The 16523-nt window shown below is 40.5% G+C and overlaps 1 protein-coding gene across 2 annotated transcripts in view; it reads right to left on the reverse strand.

Moving 5' to 3' along the window:
• Positions 1–16523, reverse strand: part of CASR (calcium-sensing receptor) — a 97001-nt gene that overhangs the window by 30502 nt on the left and 49976 nt on the right. For both annotated transcript variants that reach the window (XM_011950819.1, XM_011950818.1), the window contains exon 2: positions 1593–2019. In XM_011950819.1, coding sequence (XP_011806209.1) covers positions 1593–1777 — 185 coding nt within the window. In that variant the 5' untranslated portion in view covers positions 1778–2019. The remainder of the gene's footprint in view (positions 1–1592; positions 2020–16523) is intronic.

Consider the following 16523-nt stretch of genomic DNA (forward strand, 5'->3'; position numbering starts at 1 on the left):
GTAGAGACGGGGTTTCACCGTGTTAGCCAGGATGGTCTCGATCTCCTGACCTTGTGATCCACCTATCTCGGCCTCCCAAAGTGCTGGGATTACAGGCTGGAGCCACGGCGCCCAGCCCATGTATTTCTTTAACTATTTGTTTTAAACCTACAAAGTTATTATGAAATATTACAATTTTTTTTACATTAAACATCTATGCTTCTAAGCTAATTTTATTATCTTTAACATAATTTGAAAATATATATTATTTTAGGGCAAGCCTTTTGCTTGATCTTAGGTCTGTATACACACGGCACATGTACAGCTCTGTGCAGTGGGGTGCAACAGAATATTTGTCCATATGGGTTATGTGAAGGATGCCATCAGCATCAGTGCAATTCCGCACTTAGATTTCCTGCATTCATAAGAAAAATATGAAAATATTACCAATTTACTAGCTCTCATTAGAACATGAACAGAAATCCAGTTTTCTTGGAACAATTCTAGTGTTCATTTTCATTTTCCAGCTATTGGGAAGAGCAAGGAAAAGTGTTGGATCCCTTCGGGAAGTTGCAAGTCTCTCTAGAAGATGGGTCCAGATTTGGAGCACAGTCATAGTCTCCAGTGTAGATTAGGGGAGGTGATATATAGTCCACTGTATTCTGCAGAAGTCAGATCCTATTTTAAAGAGATGTGCTTTACCCTGGAGACTATATTCTAAAAGGGTCACAGTAAATTAGGGGGCATCAGATGGAGGACAACCAGGATGATGATGGATCTGGAAAGCATATCATGGAGAAAATGACCATAAAACAGACTATGTGGATTGGAGAAGAAAATATTTGATGAGACATTAGCTCTCTTCAAGTGGCTGCAGAGAGAATCCATTGAGAGAGTTAGATGCATTCTGTCTTGGTGGGGTGGGATGAGGGGTGGGGAGGGTGGCAACCTTCCTATGCAAAAGACTTTGTAATGGCAGTAGTTCCAAAATGCTATGGACTACATTTTACAGTTTGAAGATGCCTGGGTCATGCTGACTACTGTGGTTTCTTTCAATTTAAATGCAAGAAAGAAAGAAAGAAAAGAAAGAAAGAAAGAAAGGAAGGAAGGAAGGAAAGAAAGAAAGAAAGAAAGAAAGAAAGAAAGAAAGAAAGAAAGAAAGAAAGAAAGAAAGAAAGAAAGAAAGAAAAAGAGTGAGGCAGCCAGCACTCACTCAGGTATTATTATCCATTGGAGCATGTAAGGTCAATGGGGGATTATACTACTCAGGTTTGCAAGACCTGCAATAAATTTCCTTCTAGGTACTTAGTCTTTCATTAAGCAACACTGCTGCCAGGTGAATGATGATCATTTGGTCACCAAATGACTACCAGGTGCTTTAACAGGCCATGCATGGATTTTCTACTTAACATAATTGACATTTTATTTAAAAAGAAGTCTTCAGGGAAAAAAAAAGGCAGGTTGTGGGGGCAATAAGCTTCAGCATGATTACCAATCAGTCACTATTATTGAAAAGATAGGACAAAGTTTGAAAAAAATATTTTGGGTTTGGTGCAGCTTTTCTCCAACCACTCAGAAGAGAAGAGACTGGCAGATTAGGCCCCTCTTCTTACCTGATACATTCCACAGACTCCGGCCTTGATTTGAGATCTTGATCTTTAGCTGCTACTCCAAAATGAATAGGAAAGAGCCCGCCAAGTATAATGTCCCCTTTCTTTTGGGCTCGCTGGTCAGGCCCATAGGCAGAGGTGTGCCAGGTGAGTGCCAAGAGGACCCAGAAGCAGCAATAAAATGCCATGGTTCTGCCTTCTCTCCAGGGCAAGGGACAAGACAGATAGGAGTTTGGAGGCTCCCAGAAGTTTCTCCCTTGGAGCAGTTCACTCCCTGCAGTGGGGACACATGTCTACAGAGTGATTAATAAAAGAACAGAAGAAGTGGTGTTTGAATCTCCATTTCTGCCTTCTTCATTGCAGTCTTGTAAGGTGGGTGGTCCTTGAGTCTTTGGAAGCCACATCATGTACAGGCCTCCTGTGATGCCTTCTAAAAGAAAAGAAAGACAAAATGGATTCAGCTAAACTTAAATCCCATCTTGTTATGACTACTGCTACCGAGGTGGCTCAGAATTTCCATTTAGAGGGGTCTAGGGGTGGCAGATTGAAAAGGCCTGGCTTGGAGTCACATTTTTATAGCACTTATGTAAAATACAGGAAACTTCAATTGCCCATATTGGGGAAGAACTGTGTTAGGTTATGAAAGGTCAAATTTTAAAGAGGCCATTGATAAGACCTCCACTGGTGCTGATGCTGGATTTTAATCCATTCATTTTCCTGTGTGAATGAGGCATAAATTTGGCCTATTAGTAGCAGCAGCTCCTTTTGTTATAATAACATTAGTGATATTTTATTCAGCATGTAAGTTCTTATAGAAAATATAGGATGAAGCCGAGTGCAATGGCTCATGCTTGTAATCTCAGCACTTTGGGAAGTTGAGGCAGGTGGATAACCTGAGGTCAGGAGTTCAAGACCAGCTTGACCAACAACCTATCTCACTCACCCTGTGAGTCAATTACCAATTACAGGTTGATGGGGCTAAATATCCAGCCTGCCTTGAGGTTCAGGGCCAAGCACTGGACTGCCAACTGGACACTGCCACATGAATGTTCCACAGATTCTTTGAATTTAACAGGTCCTAAACTCACCTCCCTACCGAACTTGTTTCTCCTTCACTGTTTTCTATCTTAGAAGATTACGCGCCATCCACAGAGACATAAAATAAGGAGCCATCTTTTCTTCTTTCTGTTCTCATAATTGTCCTTCATATTTAAACAACCCCCAAGCCCTATAGATTCTACTTCCTAAACCTCTCTGGAATCCATTTACTCCTCACCATTTCCAAGACTATTTTCAGTCCACCATCATTTTTTTTTCTTTTCCTTTTTCCCTCTCCTCTCCTCTCCTCTCCTCTCCTCCCTTCCCTCCCCTCCCCTTTCCTCCTTCCTTCCTTCCTTCCTTCCTTCCTTCCTTCCTTCCTTCCTTCCTTCCTTCCTTCCTTCCTTCCTTCCTTCCTTCTTTCCTTCCTTCCTTCCCTCCTTCCTTCCTTCCTCCTTCCTTCTTTCCTTTCCGTCTTTCAGAATCTGGCTCTGTTGCCCACACTGGAATGCAGTGGCGCCATCACAGCTCACTACAACCTCAACCTCCCGGACTCAAGCAGTCCTCTCACCTCTGCCTCTTAAGTGGCTGGGACTACAAACACATGGTATCCACACCTGGCTGATTTTTAATTTTTTCTTTTGTAGAGATGGGGTCTCACTCTGTTGCCCACAGCTGGCCTTGAACTCCTGGGCTCAAGTGATCCTCCCACCTTGGCCTCTCAAAATGCTAGGGTTGCAGGTGTGAGCCACCATGCCTGGCCCTACTATCATTTTTAACTAGGATTTCTGCAACTCTTTCTTAACTGGCATTCCCATCTCCAGTTTTGCTCTTTTGCAATTTGCAAATCTTTGGATGCCACAGGACAAGTGCTTTGGAGCACAGGCTCTGGAGTTAAACCTGGCTTTGAATCATAGTTCCACTACTTTCTAATATGACTTTGGGCAAGTCACTTAATGTCTGTGATCTAAACAAAATAATGCATGGAGAGCCAGCCATTAGCACAATGTAACTAGTAAACTCATAGAAAATACTGGCTTTAATGAATACCCTTCCACTCTTGTCAGTTTTCTCTTTGAATGTCACACTTCAACCTTGCTGAACTTCTTTCAGTTCCTCAAGTACATCAGGCTTTTAAAATGCTCAGACCTCACACTTGCTGTTCCCCTCCTTGGTCCCTCTGGCCTAAACTTGGCCTGGAAAACATCTACTTATCTTTCAGCTTCCAGATGTCCATAATTGTGGGGCATGTCTGGGTGAACTGTAGGCCTTTGGGTGAATGAGGAAAAGAGCTCCTTCTGGGGCGCACACAGCTTTGAGTCAAGGTGCACAGCTTTAGTGGAACACAGGCTGGATTTCAGCCCACATTAACCCCTCAGTTGTGCAGTGAGCAATTTGCAAGGCTCTTGAAGGAGACCTTCCCTGAACCCTTAGGTGAGGGAGGTCCACCTATAAGAACATAGTCTCTTATATAAATCTTGGATCTTGAGCTTCCCTCTTGGAAGGTTCATCACACTTTATTATAGTTATGTTCATAAATGTCTGATTCCAGAGCCCAATCTCTTAATCGTTGTCATATGGTGCCTCTTGGTCCTTAGGAATTCCACTTTCTCCTCCAACAGCATTCCTAGCAGAGTGTGCTGGGCCTCAGGTGGAAGGACCACCCCAGCTGACACTCAGTTTTCATGGAATCTCCTCCTGTAATGTCTGAACATCCATGACCACCCCAGTTTTCTGACCCTAGTCCTGCTTTTAGATTTTTGGCTTCATTCCTTGGACCCTGGACATATGTTCACTCATACATTTAATAAGTACCTGTGTTGGGAATATAAAGGTGACAAACACATGCATGTTTACATCGTTAGGAGCTCCCAGTCCAAGGGGTAGGCATGCTGGTCTAAATAATCAGAATTTACCTTAAAACTCAGAAGTGAAAAAAAGTAACTTTTTTTCTAAATTTAACTTTGCCCTCCAGCACTTAGTACAGTGTCTAAAATAGGAAATGCTGAATAAATGTTTGTCAAATAAAAGCATTAAAAAAGAAAGTACTTTGGAAAGAGACAGAAACTAGCATTTATTGATCCAGGCATTGTACCAGGTCCCTTAAACATTCTATGTATTTTAAACTCACAACAATTTTGTAATGAGGGTAATACCAAGTCCACTTTCTAGATGGGGAAATAGATTCTTTGTATATTCAGCTTACTTGAGTGAGCAGTTTTGGCACTTGACTTAAGAATGCCTTAAGAACTCAGAATTTTAAGGAGTCCCGTGGACTGAATTAGGTAGGAGAGGGAACATTATAATTGGCTAGGGTTAGTCACTGAGACCTGTTAAATTTTTCCTGTGAAATATTAACTACTTGGAGAAGTTTATTAACTTAATTAGTTCATTCAACAGAAAATTCATGGCAAGAAGGAATAAAGGAAGGAGAGATTTGGGGTCAATTTGCAGCAGTTAACTCTCTCAGTCTAATGTATTCTTCAAACCACCCTTTTGAGTCCAGTTGCCAGGGTTGAATTTGCTTTCAAAGCTAAGGGTCATTCTAGATCCACCATCATCCTGTCCTCCAACATCCAGTCTCCTGGTCCTGTGATTCTGCCATTGCTTCCCTCTCTGCCTTCTCCTACACACTTCTGTGGCCAGTGCCTTTGTCCAGGCTCCCATCACTTTCCACCTTCCATGTTGTAAAAGCTTTATTTTCTTTTTACTTGACTCCTGGTTGCCCCTCATCCCTTCTCCCCACTTCCTCTCTTCTGCTGCACGGAGCTGGATATGACAGCTGGAGACCATCTTGAACAAGGAGCTACCACCTAGGGAATGATGGTGCCATGAACTAAGCATTTCATAGTGCAGAACCTTAATATTGAACTATTTCTGGACTTTTGCCTGACAGAGAAAAAAGGCTTCTGACTGGTTTAAACCACTGTTATTATATATATTTTTTCTTACTGTAGTTACCTCCAACAGTATCTAGCAAAGAATCACAAATAAACTCATTTGTTCTCCTTACTATACATTTATTCCATTTAAATAATATATAATCATGCTTGCCTTCCTGTAAATGAGTATTACAAAGCTGAAGCTAATATTTGTTCTTTCTCTCAATGGCAGATACATCTTGGAAGAAGAAATGAGCCGTGCACCAGGTGGTTTTATGTTTAGAAGGTTCTTGACATCAGGAGGAGTGTTTCAGTACGGACAGATAATGGCTTACTAGGCTCTTCAGTCAAGGATCAGAGATGGAAGATGAGGGCAGACTGGTCAATGGGTTTTATGGGTTCATGAAATTACAAATTCGTGCAATGATTTACTCATTCAAAAACCATTTACTGAGCTCTCTATGTGCTAGATACTAGGGAGTGCAAGACACTAGGGAAAGAAAGTTGAAATTTTTGCCTTCAAGGTGCTCATGGTTTAAAAAGAGACAGAAAGGTGTATTATAAGGACATTGATCTAAATGCTATAAAGAAGCATGGATTAAGTATTGAGGGAGCACAGAGCAAAGAGTGATATTCTCTGTCTGGTGATTGCTGGGAAAGAGAATTAAGTCAAGACAGGGACCAGAAACTTCATGAGGCCAAGGCCTGTCTCTTTTCTTCACAATTGCTGCCTAGCACCCAGCACAGCACCTGGCACAAATGATTCACAAATATTTGTTGAATAAATGCATGAAGTGTGCCCAGTAAAGACCAGAGGCTGACTGGGCAATTCCTGGACAGGACAGGGAAGGGGTCACTCCACAAGACTGATGGTTCCTGTAGGCAGAGGCTTCTCCATGATCACAGCTGCATCCTCAGCATCAAACAAAGAACCTGGTACTAAATGGATGCTCTAAAAATGTCTGTTGAACTTGCTGTCCAAGGAGTAGGTACGTGGCTAATCCAAGTTCCGCAATCAAGACAAGTTAACAGAGGATAGCAAAACAAAGTTAGGAGTGAACACTACCACATTTCAATTTTCTTCCAAATAAAAACCACCCCTATTCTCACCTCTTGGCCTCAACATTTCTGGAAATTGTGAATCTCTAGAGCAGAATGATTTTGCTCACATTTCAAATAGAGAAAACGCAGGTGCAGACCTTCTGAACATAAAATCACTCAGTAAATTAAGGGCACAGTAAGCTCAAAGGCTACTACTTCTGAATTCCTAGATTGCAGAAAAAAAGTTCTAGGTTGCCTAGGAAAAAGATAGTTATAAGACCAAATTTGATTTCCAATAGAATTTATCTTCATAAGGTGAGTACACTGCCATGTCTCTGGTTTATTGTACTGTAATCTTTGCCCTCTTTCATCACAATGATCATAAAGATACTAACAGTAGGGTTTGAAGCCACTATTGCAGAAAGGTGAAATGTGTATGTTTTAATGAGGGTGAACAGGAAAAATAAACCTGAAAAAGTTTAATCAATAATTACCAAACTCATGTGCCTGGCTGTGGTTGCAGCTTCCTTTACCTCTTGCTGAAGAGACATCCACAAGATGGCTTTCTATACACAGCTGGTGCACATTTGCCAAAGAATTAGGGATATCTTACCTGCCATCACTAATAAGGCCATTCCTAGTTCTATATCAGACTTCATTCCTTCTGTACCAAAGCAAGGCACATTTTGTTTTAAAATGAGGGCCCTCTTTCAGCGCTGGGGGAAACACAAATTGCCCGGTCACCCTTGGCTGCCTCCCGCAAGCCCAAGCCCGGCTTCTGCTGTCTGCCTGCCAGCTGTACACAGTCTTGCCCTCCATCTCCCTGACAACAGGTGTGACTTTTGGGGAGTCCATGCCTCATTTAGTTCTGGTAATGGCTTAATTGAGTTGGAAAAATGCAAAGACAGGAGCATAATGAACAACAGCTGAGCTGGGTTCTTGTGAGTCATTGGAAAAAGTTATCAGGGAAGGGAGGGAAAAGGATGAACAAGAGTGATGAGGAGCAGGACCGGGCACAGAGCAAAGCGGGGAGGCAGAAGCCTAGACAAAGCAAAGAAAGGCAGTAAATAGAGGAAACTGACATTCATTAATGCTGCATCCTGAGCTCCTTGAAGACAGGGCCAGGTCTGTCCCATCCACGGCCTGGAACATGGAGGGGCTCCATGATGATGGCTGAGTGGATGCATACTTGTGTGTGCTGCGTGCAACATAACAAGCTCTGTGTGCATCATAGGACTGAGTGAGTTGCTGGGGACACAGCCCACAGGAAATTAAGAAACTTCTTGTCCTGAATTGTTTCCTTCATGCCTTAAGTCAGCTCTGCTGATGGATATATGAACACCAACAGAGTTAATGAAGTGGTTCATTTGAAAAGCGAAGATATGCAACTCATGTTTTTATAAACAAAAATGCCAGAGCCTCAAGTCCTACATAAAAGAAACATTTCTGTGGAATAACGTCCTGGGATTGCCTCTCCAAATCGTAAGGAACCCTGACTACCCAGTCTGATGTCCCAAGATGTGTCACTAGGAAGTGTTCTGGGGTAAAACAAGTTTGGGAACTAATGTACACTCTGCCACAGGGGCACATATGCCTCCTTAAAGGCTCTGAGAAGTCCCGCAATAAAGATTATTGCTTATTTTGGTATGGGACATTTTTTTTCTTCCCTGAAGGACACTTTTCATGATGCTGTGAAACACAGGCTTGGAAGTGCTGACTGAGTGGAAAGCATAAAGTTTGTAACCTGAGATTCTCCCATTTGTTTAGGTGTATCTTTGAATAGGGAGATATGTCTGCCCCTCAATGGGCATAGCAATTTTTGTAATCCCAGGTATGAAATTCCAAAGGGTATTATTGGAAAGAAGGACTCAGGTGGGGTGGGTGACTGCTGATGTAACTTTGAAATCATTCTCTGGTCTCAGGCATATGTTTCTGTTCTCTTCTACTCCTGAGGGATGGGTTTCTATCATACATAGAAAGTTGTACACTGAGCCTTTCTCCACCCACTTGCGACTCTCCTGACCTCATACAGTGTCTCTGTCTGAGGACCACTGGGGACACGTGGTGGTGTGCTGGCAAACTGGCTTCTAAAAGAAAAACAAGTCCTGACTTGAAGTGTTTGCTAAATATTCCCACTATGGTCAACTTCAAGCTATCAATGGTTTAACAACATATTTGTAAAAATTCTGGATATTTAACCATTGACTCTCAAGAGTTGATAGAAGCCTGTTCTAACACATCATGGGGACATCTTTCTAAGCACACAGAAATTCTCGTTTTCTTTGGAAAACCTGACCAAAATTATTTTATAGGCATTACAAATCTTCTCTCTTCTCCTGTTTCCCTCTTTGTCTTGAGTGTTAGGAAACTGTAAGCCAAATTTGTGGCTCTGTTGTAGCTAAAATAGAAACCAAAAGCATGCACTTTAGTGTTCTAACATTATGTGTGCATTATTTTATATTCTTGTACATATTTTACCACGATTTACTCACCACATTAAGCCTTTCATTTTTATTAAGAGCAACAGGGATATAAACATGAAAACAAAAATCTGGATTTTTGCTGTAAGCAATAAGAACTGTCCCCAGTTGAAATTCTCGTGTAATTAACAGGAAAGGGTCTGGAAAAGTCATTCTTGCTTTATTAATTGAGTGGGTAGACACACCAGGTCATTAATCTAAAATACAGAATTTTAGAGGTAGAAGGGACCTGGGAAGTTTATCTGGTTTACACTGAAACCTTCTGACGCATGAATGTTTGAATCATTATGGCCAATTTTATCATGAACAGGAGCTGGAATTCACAACTCATTGTAAAACTATGTGAGGTTTAGTAACCAAAGGGCAAGCTTCTTCTTACTGAAAAGGGAAGTAATTTTTCCCCCTTGATTGTCAGTGCACAGTTTGTCTTTAAAATGTCAGTTTAGGACTTCAAAGGACTAAACTTACTTTCAATTACAGCACAGAATCTATTTATTATGAGAATTCTTTTAGTTTTAATTGGACCACAGGCACACAAAATTGGATTGATCATAATCTCGGGTTGGTGACACATCCTCATTCTTGGTCCAGACCTGGCCCACTTTTATTTCCTAAGTTATTTTTAATAATTAATCTACCAACCACAACAAAAAACATCCATATTTACCTACCAGTGGGTTCCTGTATTACATCCTGTTCTTGTGCCTCTGTTTTTTTTTAATTATTATATTTTAAGTTCTAGGGTACATGTGCACAATGTGCAGGTTTATTACCTATGTATACATGTGCCATGTTGGCACCAAAGAAACCATTATCCTCAACCACATGCTGATTATTCCTTGCTTCCCTTTCCACCCCATCCTTTTAAAAACTTCATAAATCATAAGACAGAAACACTGGTAAGATACACACCAAAATGTTAAGGATGATTAGATCTCAGTGATGGAATTCTGGTTTCTTCCCTGTTTTATTTTTTGTTTTTGAAATTTAATAAAATAAACATGTACACTTGGTCCTCCATATATGTGGGTTCTGCAGCCATGGATTCAGTCAACTGCAGATTGAAAATATTTGGAAAAAATGAATGACTGTATCCATACTGAACATGTACAGACTTTTTTTCTTATCATTAGTCCCTAGATAATAGAGTGAACAACTATTTATGGAGCATTCACATTATAGTAGATATTATAAGTAATCTAGAGATAATTTAAAATATACAGGAGGATGTGGATAGGTTATAGGCAAATACTATGCCATTTTATATAAGAGACTTGAGCATCTGCAGATTTTGGTATCTGAGGGGGTCCCAAACCAATCTTCCATGGATACAGACAACTATATTACTTTTAACTGGAAAATATATGGTAGAATGTTATTAAAACAATGGCTATATGAATAGACATAAACGTTAAACATGAAAAACACTGCAAAAAAGATTTTACTTAGATTTTACTACCCATTCATACTGTATATCCTTTGAAATATATTTTGAAAACTATGCTTATTGATACGTCGTATCTTCCATTCTTTTTGTTATTTTTATCTGTTTTTACTCCCTTCTCTTTATCTCTCTTCTTTCTCTCACTCTTAAAATAAATTTTTACTTGAAGTATAATAAACATCAGAGATGCACAAATCATACATGAATTTCCACAATGGAAACATTCACGTAACCAGCATCCAAATCAAAAAACAGAACCAGAACTCCGGAGCCCCTACTCATGCCTCCTTAGAGTCATTACCTTCCCCAAGGATGACCAGTACTCTGACTTCCACCATCAAAGATGGGATTTTCCTGTTTTTGAACTTTATATAAGTGGAATTACGTAGTATATGGCTTCTTTTGTCCAACGTATTTGCAAGATTCATCTATATTGTATGTAACCATAGTTTGTTTTTTCTCATTATTGTATATAGTATTTTCCTATGATTCTACCACATATTATCTATCCAGTCTCCTGTTAATGAATGCTTTGGGGTTTTAATGAACAGCACTGCTATGAACTTTCTTTTTTTAATTTTTAATTTTTGTGGGTTCACAGCAGGTATATATATTTCTGGGGTACCTGAGATAGTTTGATACATCATAGTAAATGGGGTATCCATCCCCTCAAGCATTTATCTTTTGTGTCACAAACAATCCAATTATATTCTTTTAGTTATTTAAAAATATATAATTAAATTATTATTGACTATAGTCATCCCATTGTACTATCAAATACTAGGTCTTACTCATTCTTTCTAACTACTTTTTGTACCCATTAACCACCCCTGCTTCCTCCCTACTCCTCGACTACCCTCTCCAGCCTCTGGTAACCATCTTTCTACTTTCTATGTTCATGAGTTCAATTGTTTTAATTTTTAGCTCTCACAATTAAATTAGAACATGCAAAGTCTGTCTTTCTGTGCCTGGCTTATTTCACTTAACATAATGACCTCCAGTTCCATTCAGTTGCTGCAAATGACAGGATCTCGTTCTTTTTTATGGATGAATAGTACTCCATTGTGTTCATGTAACACATTTTTTGTATCCATTCATCTTTCGATGGACACTTAGGTTGCTTCTAAATCTTGGCTTTTGTGAACACTACTGCAACAAACATGGAAGTGCAGATATCCCTGTGATATACTGATTTCCTTCCTTTTGGATATATATACCTAGCAGTGGGATTACTGGATTGTATGGTAGCTGTATTTTCAGCTTTTTGAGGGACCTCCAAAATGTTCTCCATAGTGGTTGTAGTGATTTTCATTCCCACCAACAGTGTATGAGAGTTCCCTTTTCTTCACATCCTTGCCAGCATTCATTATTGCCCGTCTTCTGGATAAAAGCCATTTTAACTGGGGTGAGGTGATATCTCATTGTAGTTTTGATTTGTATTTCTTTGATGATCATGATGTTGAGCACCTTTTCATATACCTGTTTGCCATTTGTATGTCTTCTTTTGAGAAAGGTCTATTCAGATCTTTTGCTCATTTTAAATTGGATTATTAGATTTTTTTTCCTATAGAGTTGTTAGAGCTCCTAATATTCTGGTTATTAATCCCTTGTCAGATGGCTAGTTTGCAAATATTTTCTCCAGTTCTGTGGGTTGTCTCTTCCCTTTGTTAATTGTTTCTTTTGCTGTGCAGAAGGTTTTTAACTGGATGTGATCCCATTTATCTAGTTTTGCTTTGGCTGCCTGTGCTTCTGGAGTGTTACTCAAGAAATTTTTTTGCCCACTCCAATGTTCTGGAGAGTTTCCCCAATGTTTTTGCTTAGTAATTTCATAGTTTGAGGTCTTATATTTAAGTCTTTAGTCCATTTTGACTTGATTTTTATATATGGTGAGAGACAGAGGTCTAGTTTCATTCTTCTGCATTTGGATATCCAATTTTCTCAGCACTATTTATTGAAGAGACACTCTTTTCTCCAATGCATGTTCTTGGCACTTTTGTCAAAAATGAGTTCACTGTAGGTGTATGGATTTGTTTCTGGGTTCTCCATTCTGTTCCACTGGGCTGTTGTTATTCCAGCACCACGCTGTTTTGGTTACTATACTTCTGTAGCATAATTTGAAGGTCGGTAATGTGATTCCTCTGGTTTATTCTTTTTGCTCAGCATAGCTTTGATTATTCTGGGTCTTTTGTGGTTCCATATAAATTTTAGGATTGTTTTTTCTATTTCTGTGAAGAATGTTGTTAGTATTTTGATAGCAGTTGCCTTAAATCTTTTATTGCTTTGGGCAGTATGAACATTTTAACAATACTGATTCTTCCAATCCATGAACATGGAATGTATTTCCTTTTTTTGTGTCCTCTGCAATTTCTTTCATCAGTGTTTTATAGTTTTCATTGTAGAGCTCTTTCACTTCTTTGATTAATTCCTAGGTATTTACTTGTGACTATTGTAAGTGGGATTACTTTTTGGATTTATTTTTTAAGTTGTTTAATTTTTTGAATGCCTTAAGACTTGTTTTGTGACCCAACATACGGTTTATACTTGAGAATGATCCATGTGCTGAGGAGAAGAATGTGTATTCTGCAGCTGTTAGATGAAATGTTCTGTAAGTATCTATTAGGCCCATTTGTTTCATACTGCAGATTAAGTCTGATGTTTCTTTGCTGACTTTCTGTCTGGAAGATCAGTCCAATGCTGAAAGTGGGGTGTTGAAGTCTCTAGCTATTATTGTATTGTGGTCTCTTTATTTAACTCTAATGGTATTTGATTTGTATATCTGGGTGCTCCGTGTTGGCTGCATATATATTTAAAATTGTTATACCCTCTTTCTGAATTGATCCCTTTATCATTATATAATGACCTTCTTCATCTCTTCTTACAAGTTTTGTCTTGAAATCTATTTTGTGTGATATAAGTATAGCTAGTCCTGCTCTTTTTCGGTTTCCATTGGCATGGAGGATCTTTTTCCATCCCTTTATTTCCAGCCTGTGTGTATCTTTATAGGTGAAGTGTGTTTCTTATAGGCAACAGATCACTGGGTCTTGTTTCTTCAGCACTTTAAACATGTCATGGCACTCTGTCCTGGCTTATAAGGTTTCTACTGAAAAGTCTGCTGCCAGACATATTGGAACTCTGTTGTATGTTATGTGTTTCTCTCCTGTTGCTCTTTTAGTATCGTTTTTTATCCTTGACTTTTGGGAGTTTGATTATTAAATGCCTTGAGGTAGTCTTATTTGGGTTAAATTTGCTTGATATTCTATTCCCTTCTTGTTCTTGAATGTTGGTATCTTTCTCTAGGCTTGGGAAGTTCTCTGATATTATTTTCTACCCCTATCTGTTTCTCTACCTGCTTTTTAAGGCCAACAACTCTTAGATTTGTCCCTTTGAGTCATTCTCTTGATCTTCTAGGTGTGCTTCATTCTTTTTTGTTCCTTTTTCTTTTGTCTCCTCTGACTGCATATTTCCAAATAGTGGTCTTGGATAAGACCCAGAAGAATTCTCTGTAGTACCAGGCAGAGACTCTTGTTCTCTTCCTTACTTTCTCCAAAACAAACACAACCTTTCTTTCTGTGCTGAGCTGCCTGGAGCTGGGGGTGTGGTAACACAAGCTCCCCTGTGGCTACCACCACTGGGATTGTGCTGGGTTAGGCCTGAAGCCGTCACAACATTGGGTCTTGCCCAAGGTCTGCTGTAACCACTACCTGGCTACCATCTATGTTCTACCTCAATGTCCTAGGGCTCTGCCATCAGCAAGTGAAGAGGCCAACTAGGCTTGTGTTCTTCCCTTAAAGGCAGTGAGCTCCCCCAGGCCTTGGGTGGGTCCAGAGACACAACTGGGAGCCAGGATTTGAGCCAACAACCTTAGAAATCTACCTGGCATTCTATTCTACTGCATCTAAGCTGGCCCTTAAACCACAAGACCAAGTCCTTCTCACTGTTCCCTCACCTTTCCACAGGCAGAGGAGCCCCTCCTGGTGGCCTCCACCACTACTGGCTCAGGGGGAGTTCTGCCTGGCTACCGCATACATTCACTTAAAGCCCAGGGGCACCTCAGTTAGCTTGTGGTGAGCGCTGCCAGGCTTGGGACTCACCCTTCAAGGCAATGGGCTCCCCTCTGGCCCATGGCAGGTCCAGGAATGCTGTCTAGGAGACTACACCTGGACTCAGGGACCCAAGAGCCCTCTTGGTGCTCCATACCCCTGTGGCTGAACTGGTACCTAAGGTACCAGCAAGAAAACATCCCCTTTACTTTTCTCAAGCAGAAGGAATCTTTTGCCATAGCTACCATAGCTGGGAAGGTAGTAAGTCACACCTGAAACCAGCACTTCTCAGAGTCTCATCCAAAGCCCATGGCACACTACTTGGGTATTACTGTTGGTTATTCAGGGCCCAAGGGCTCTTTAGTCAGCAGGTGATAAATTCTGTCAGGACTAGCTCATTCCTTTCAAGGCAGTGAGTTCCCTTCCGGCCCAGGGCATGTCTAGAAATGTTGTCAAGGAACTAGGGCTGGAATGGAGGCCTTATGAGTCTGTCTGGTGCCCTGTCCTACATTGGCTGAGCTTGTATCCAAAGTGCAAGATCAAGTCTTCTTTACTCTTTGCTCTTCTCTCCTCAAGCAGAAGGAAGGAGTCACTTTACTTGCTATGAGCTGTGTTACCTGGGGTTGGGAGATGGGTGGAACAAGCACTTCCTTAGCCACCCTGGATGGTGTCTCTCTGGGTCACCTGCTGCCCTAGTTCACTGCTCTAGTGTTAAGCCTAGCCCAGCACTAGGACTTGCTTAGGAATTGTAGTCCTTTTGTCCTAGACTGCCTTTCAAGCTTGCATAAGACCCTAGAACACTTTAACACATGGTGGTGAGGCTTGCAGAAACTCAAGTTCTGACTGCTTAAGTGGGTGATTCCCCTCTGGCTAGGACTGGTCCAAATGCTCCCTCCACCTCAGCGAATGCCAGCTGAGCCCAGTACAGTTTTTCTCTCTGCTGTGACAGGTCAGCAGTGAGTTCAATGCCAAGTGGCCCAGTCGCTATGCTCTCCCTCCCCCAAGTGCACAGATTTTCTCGTGCACCACACAGCCACTGCTGGGGGAATAGGGGAGGGGTAGTGTCAGCAATTCAAGGCTGTTTTTCCTACTCTCCTCAGTGCCTCTTTGAGCAATAAGAAATTAACACCAGGTGCTGTGATTGTTCACCTGAGTTTTGCTTCTTTTGATGGTGCTTTTTTGTGTGTAGTTAGTTGTTAAAATATGGTGTTCCTGTAACGGGGAACCATCAATGGAGGCTTCTATTCTGATATCTTGCTCCACCCTCAGCTATGAGCTTTCTTGAACATGTCTTTTTGTGAACATATGTTGAATATATACCTAGAAGTGGAGTTGCTAGATCATAGAGTTTTTGTATCTTTAGTTTTAGTAGATACTATCAAAACGTTTTCCAAAGTGTTGTACCAATTTATCTTTCCCCTGCACTTTATGAGAGTTTCTATCACTCCATGTCCTTATCCACCCTTGGTACTGTCAGTCTTTTTCATTATGGTCACTGCTTGTCTTCCCTTTTATATGATTATATTGTATCTACCTATATTCCTAAAATGTATTTAAAATTTTTAGTTGTTTTAAGCATTATAAAAGGGTATCATACTGTATGTAATCTTCTGAGCTTCTTTCACTTAATATTATATTAATAAAATTCACCTATATTATTGCATTTTACTATAATCCATGATTTTAACTGCTGTATAATATTCTACTGTGTGAATACATAACAATTTATTCATTCATTTTCCTGTTGGTGGGCATTTGGACTTTTTCAATAGTATGGAAATTCCTTTCTTCAATTGGCTTTGAGATTGTGCAGGAACCAAGGAAGAGCTCTATGGAACTTTAAAGACATTTAAACTGCATAAGGACAGCCAGGTGTAGTGGGGCTCATGCCTGTAATTCCAAGGTGGGAGGCTGAGGTGGGCAGATCACGAAGTCAGGAGATTGAGATCATCCTGGCCAACAGGGTGAAACTCTGTCTCTACTAAAAATACAAAAATTAGCTGGGCGTG

This window comes from Colobus angolensis, unplaced genomic scaffold, assembly GCF_000951035.1.
Source record: "Colobus angolensis palliatus isolate OR3802 unplaced genomic scaffold, Cang.pa_1.0 Scaffold31, whole genome shotgun sequence".
Lineage (NCBI taxonomy): Eukaryota > Metazoa > Chordata > Mammalia > Primates > Cercopithecidae > Colobus > Colobus angolensis.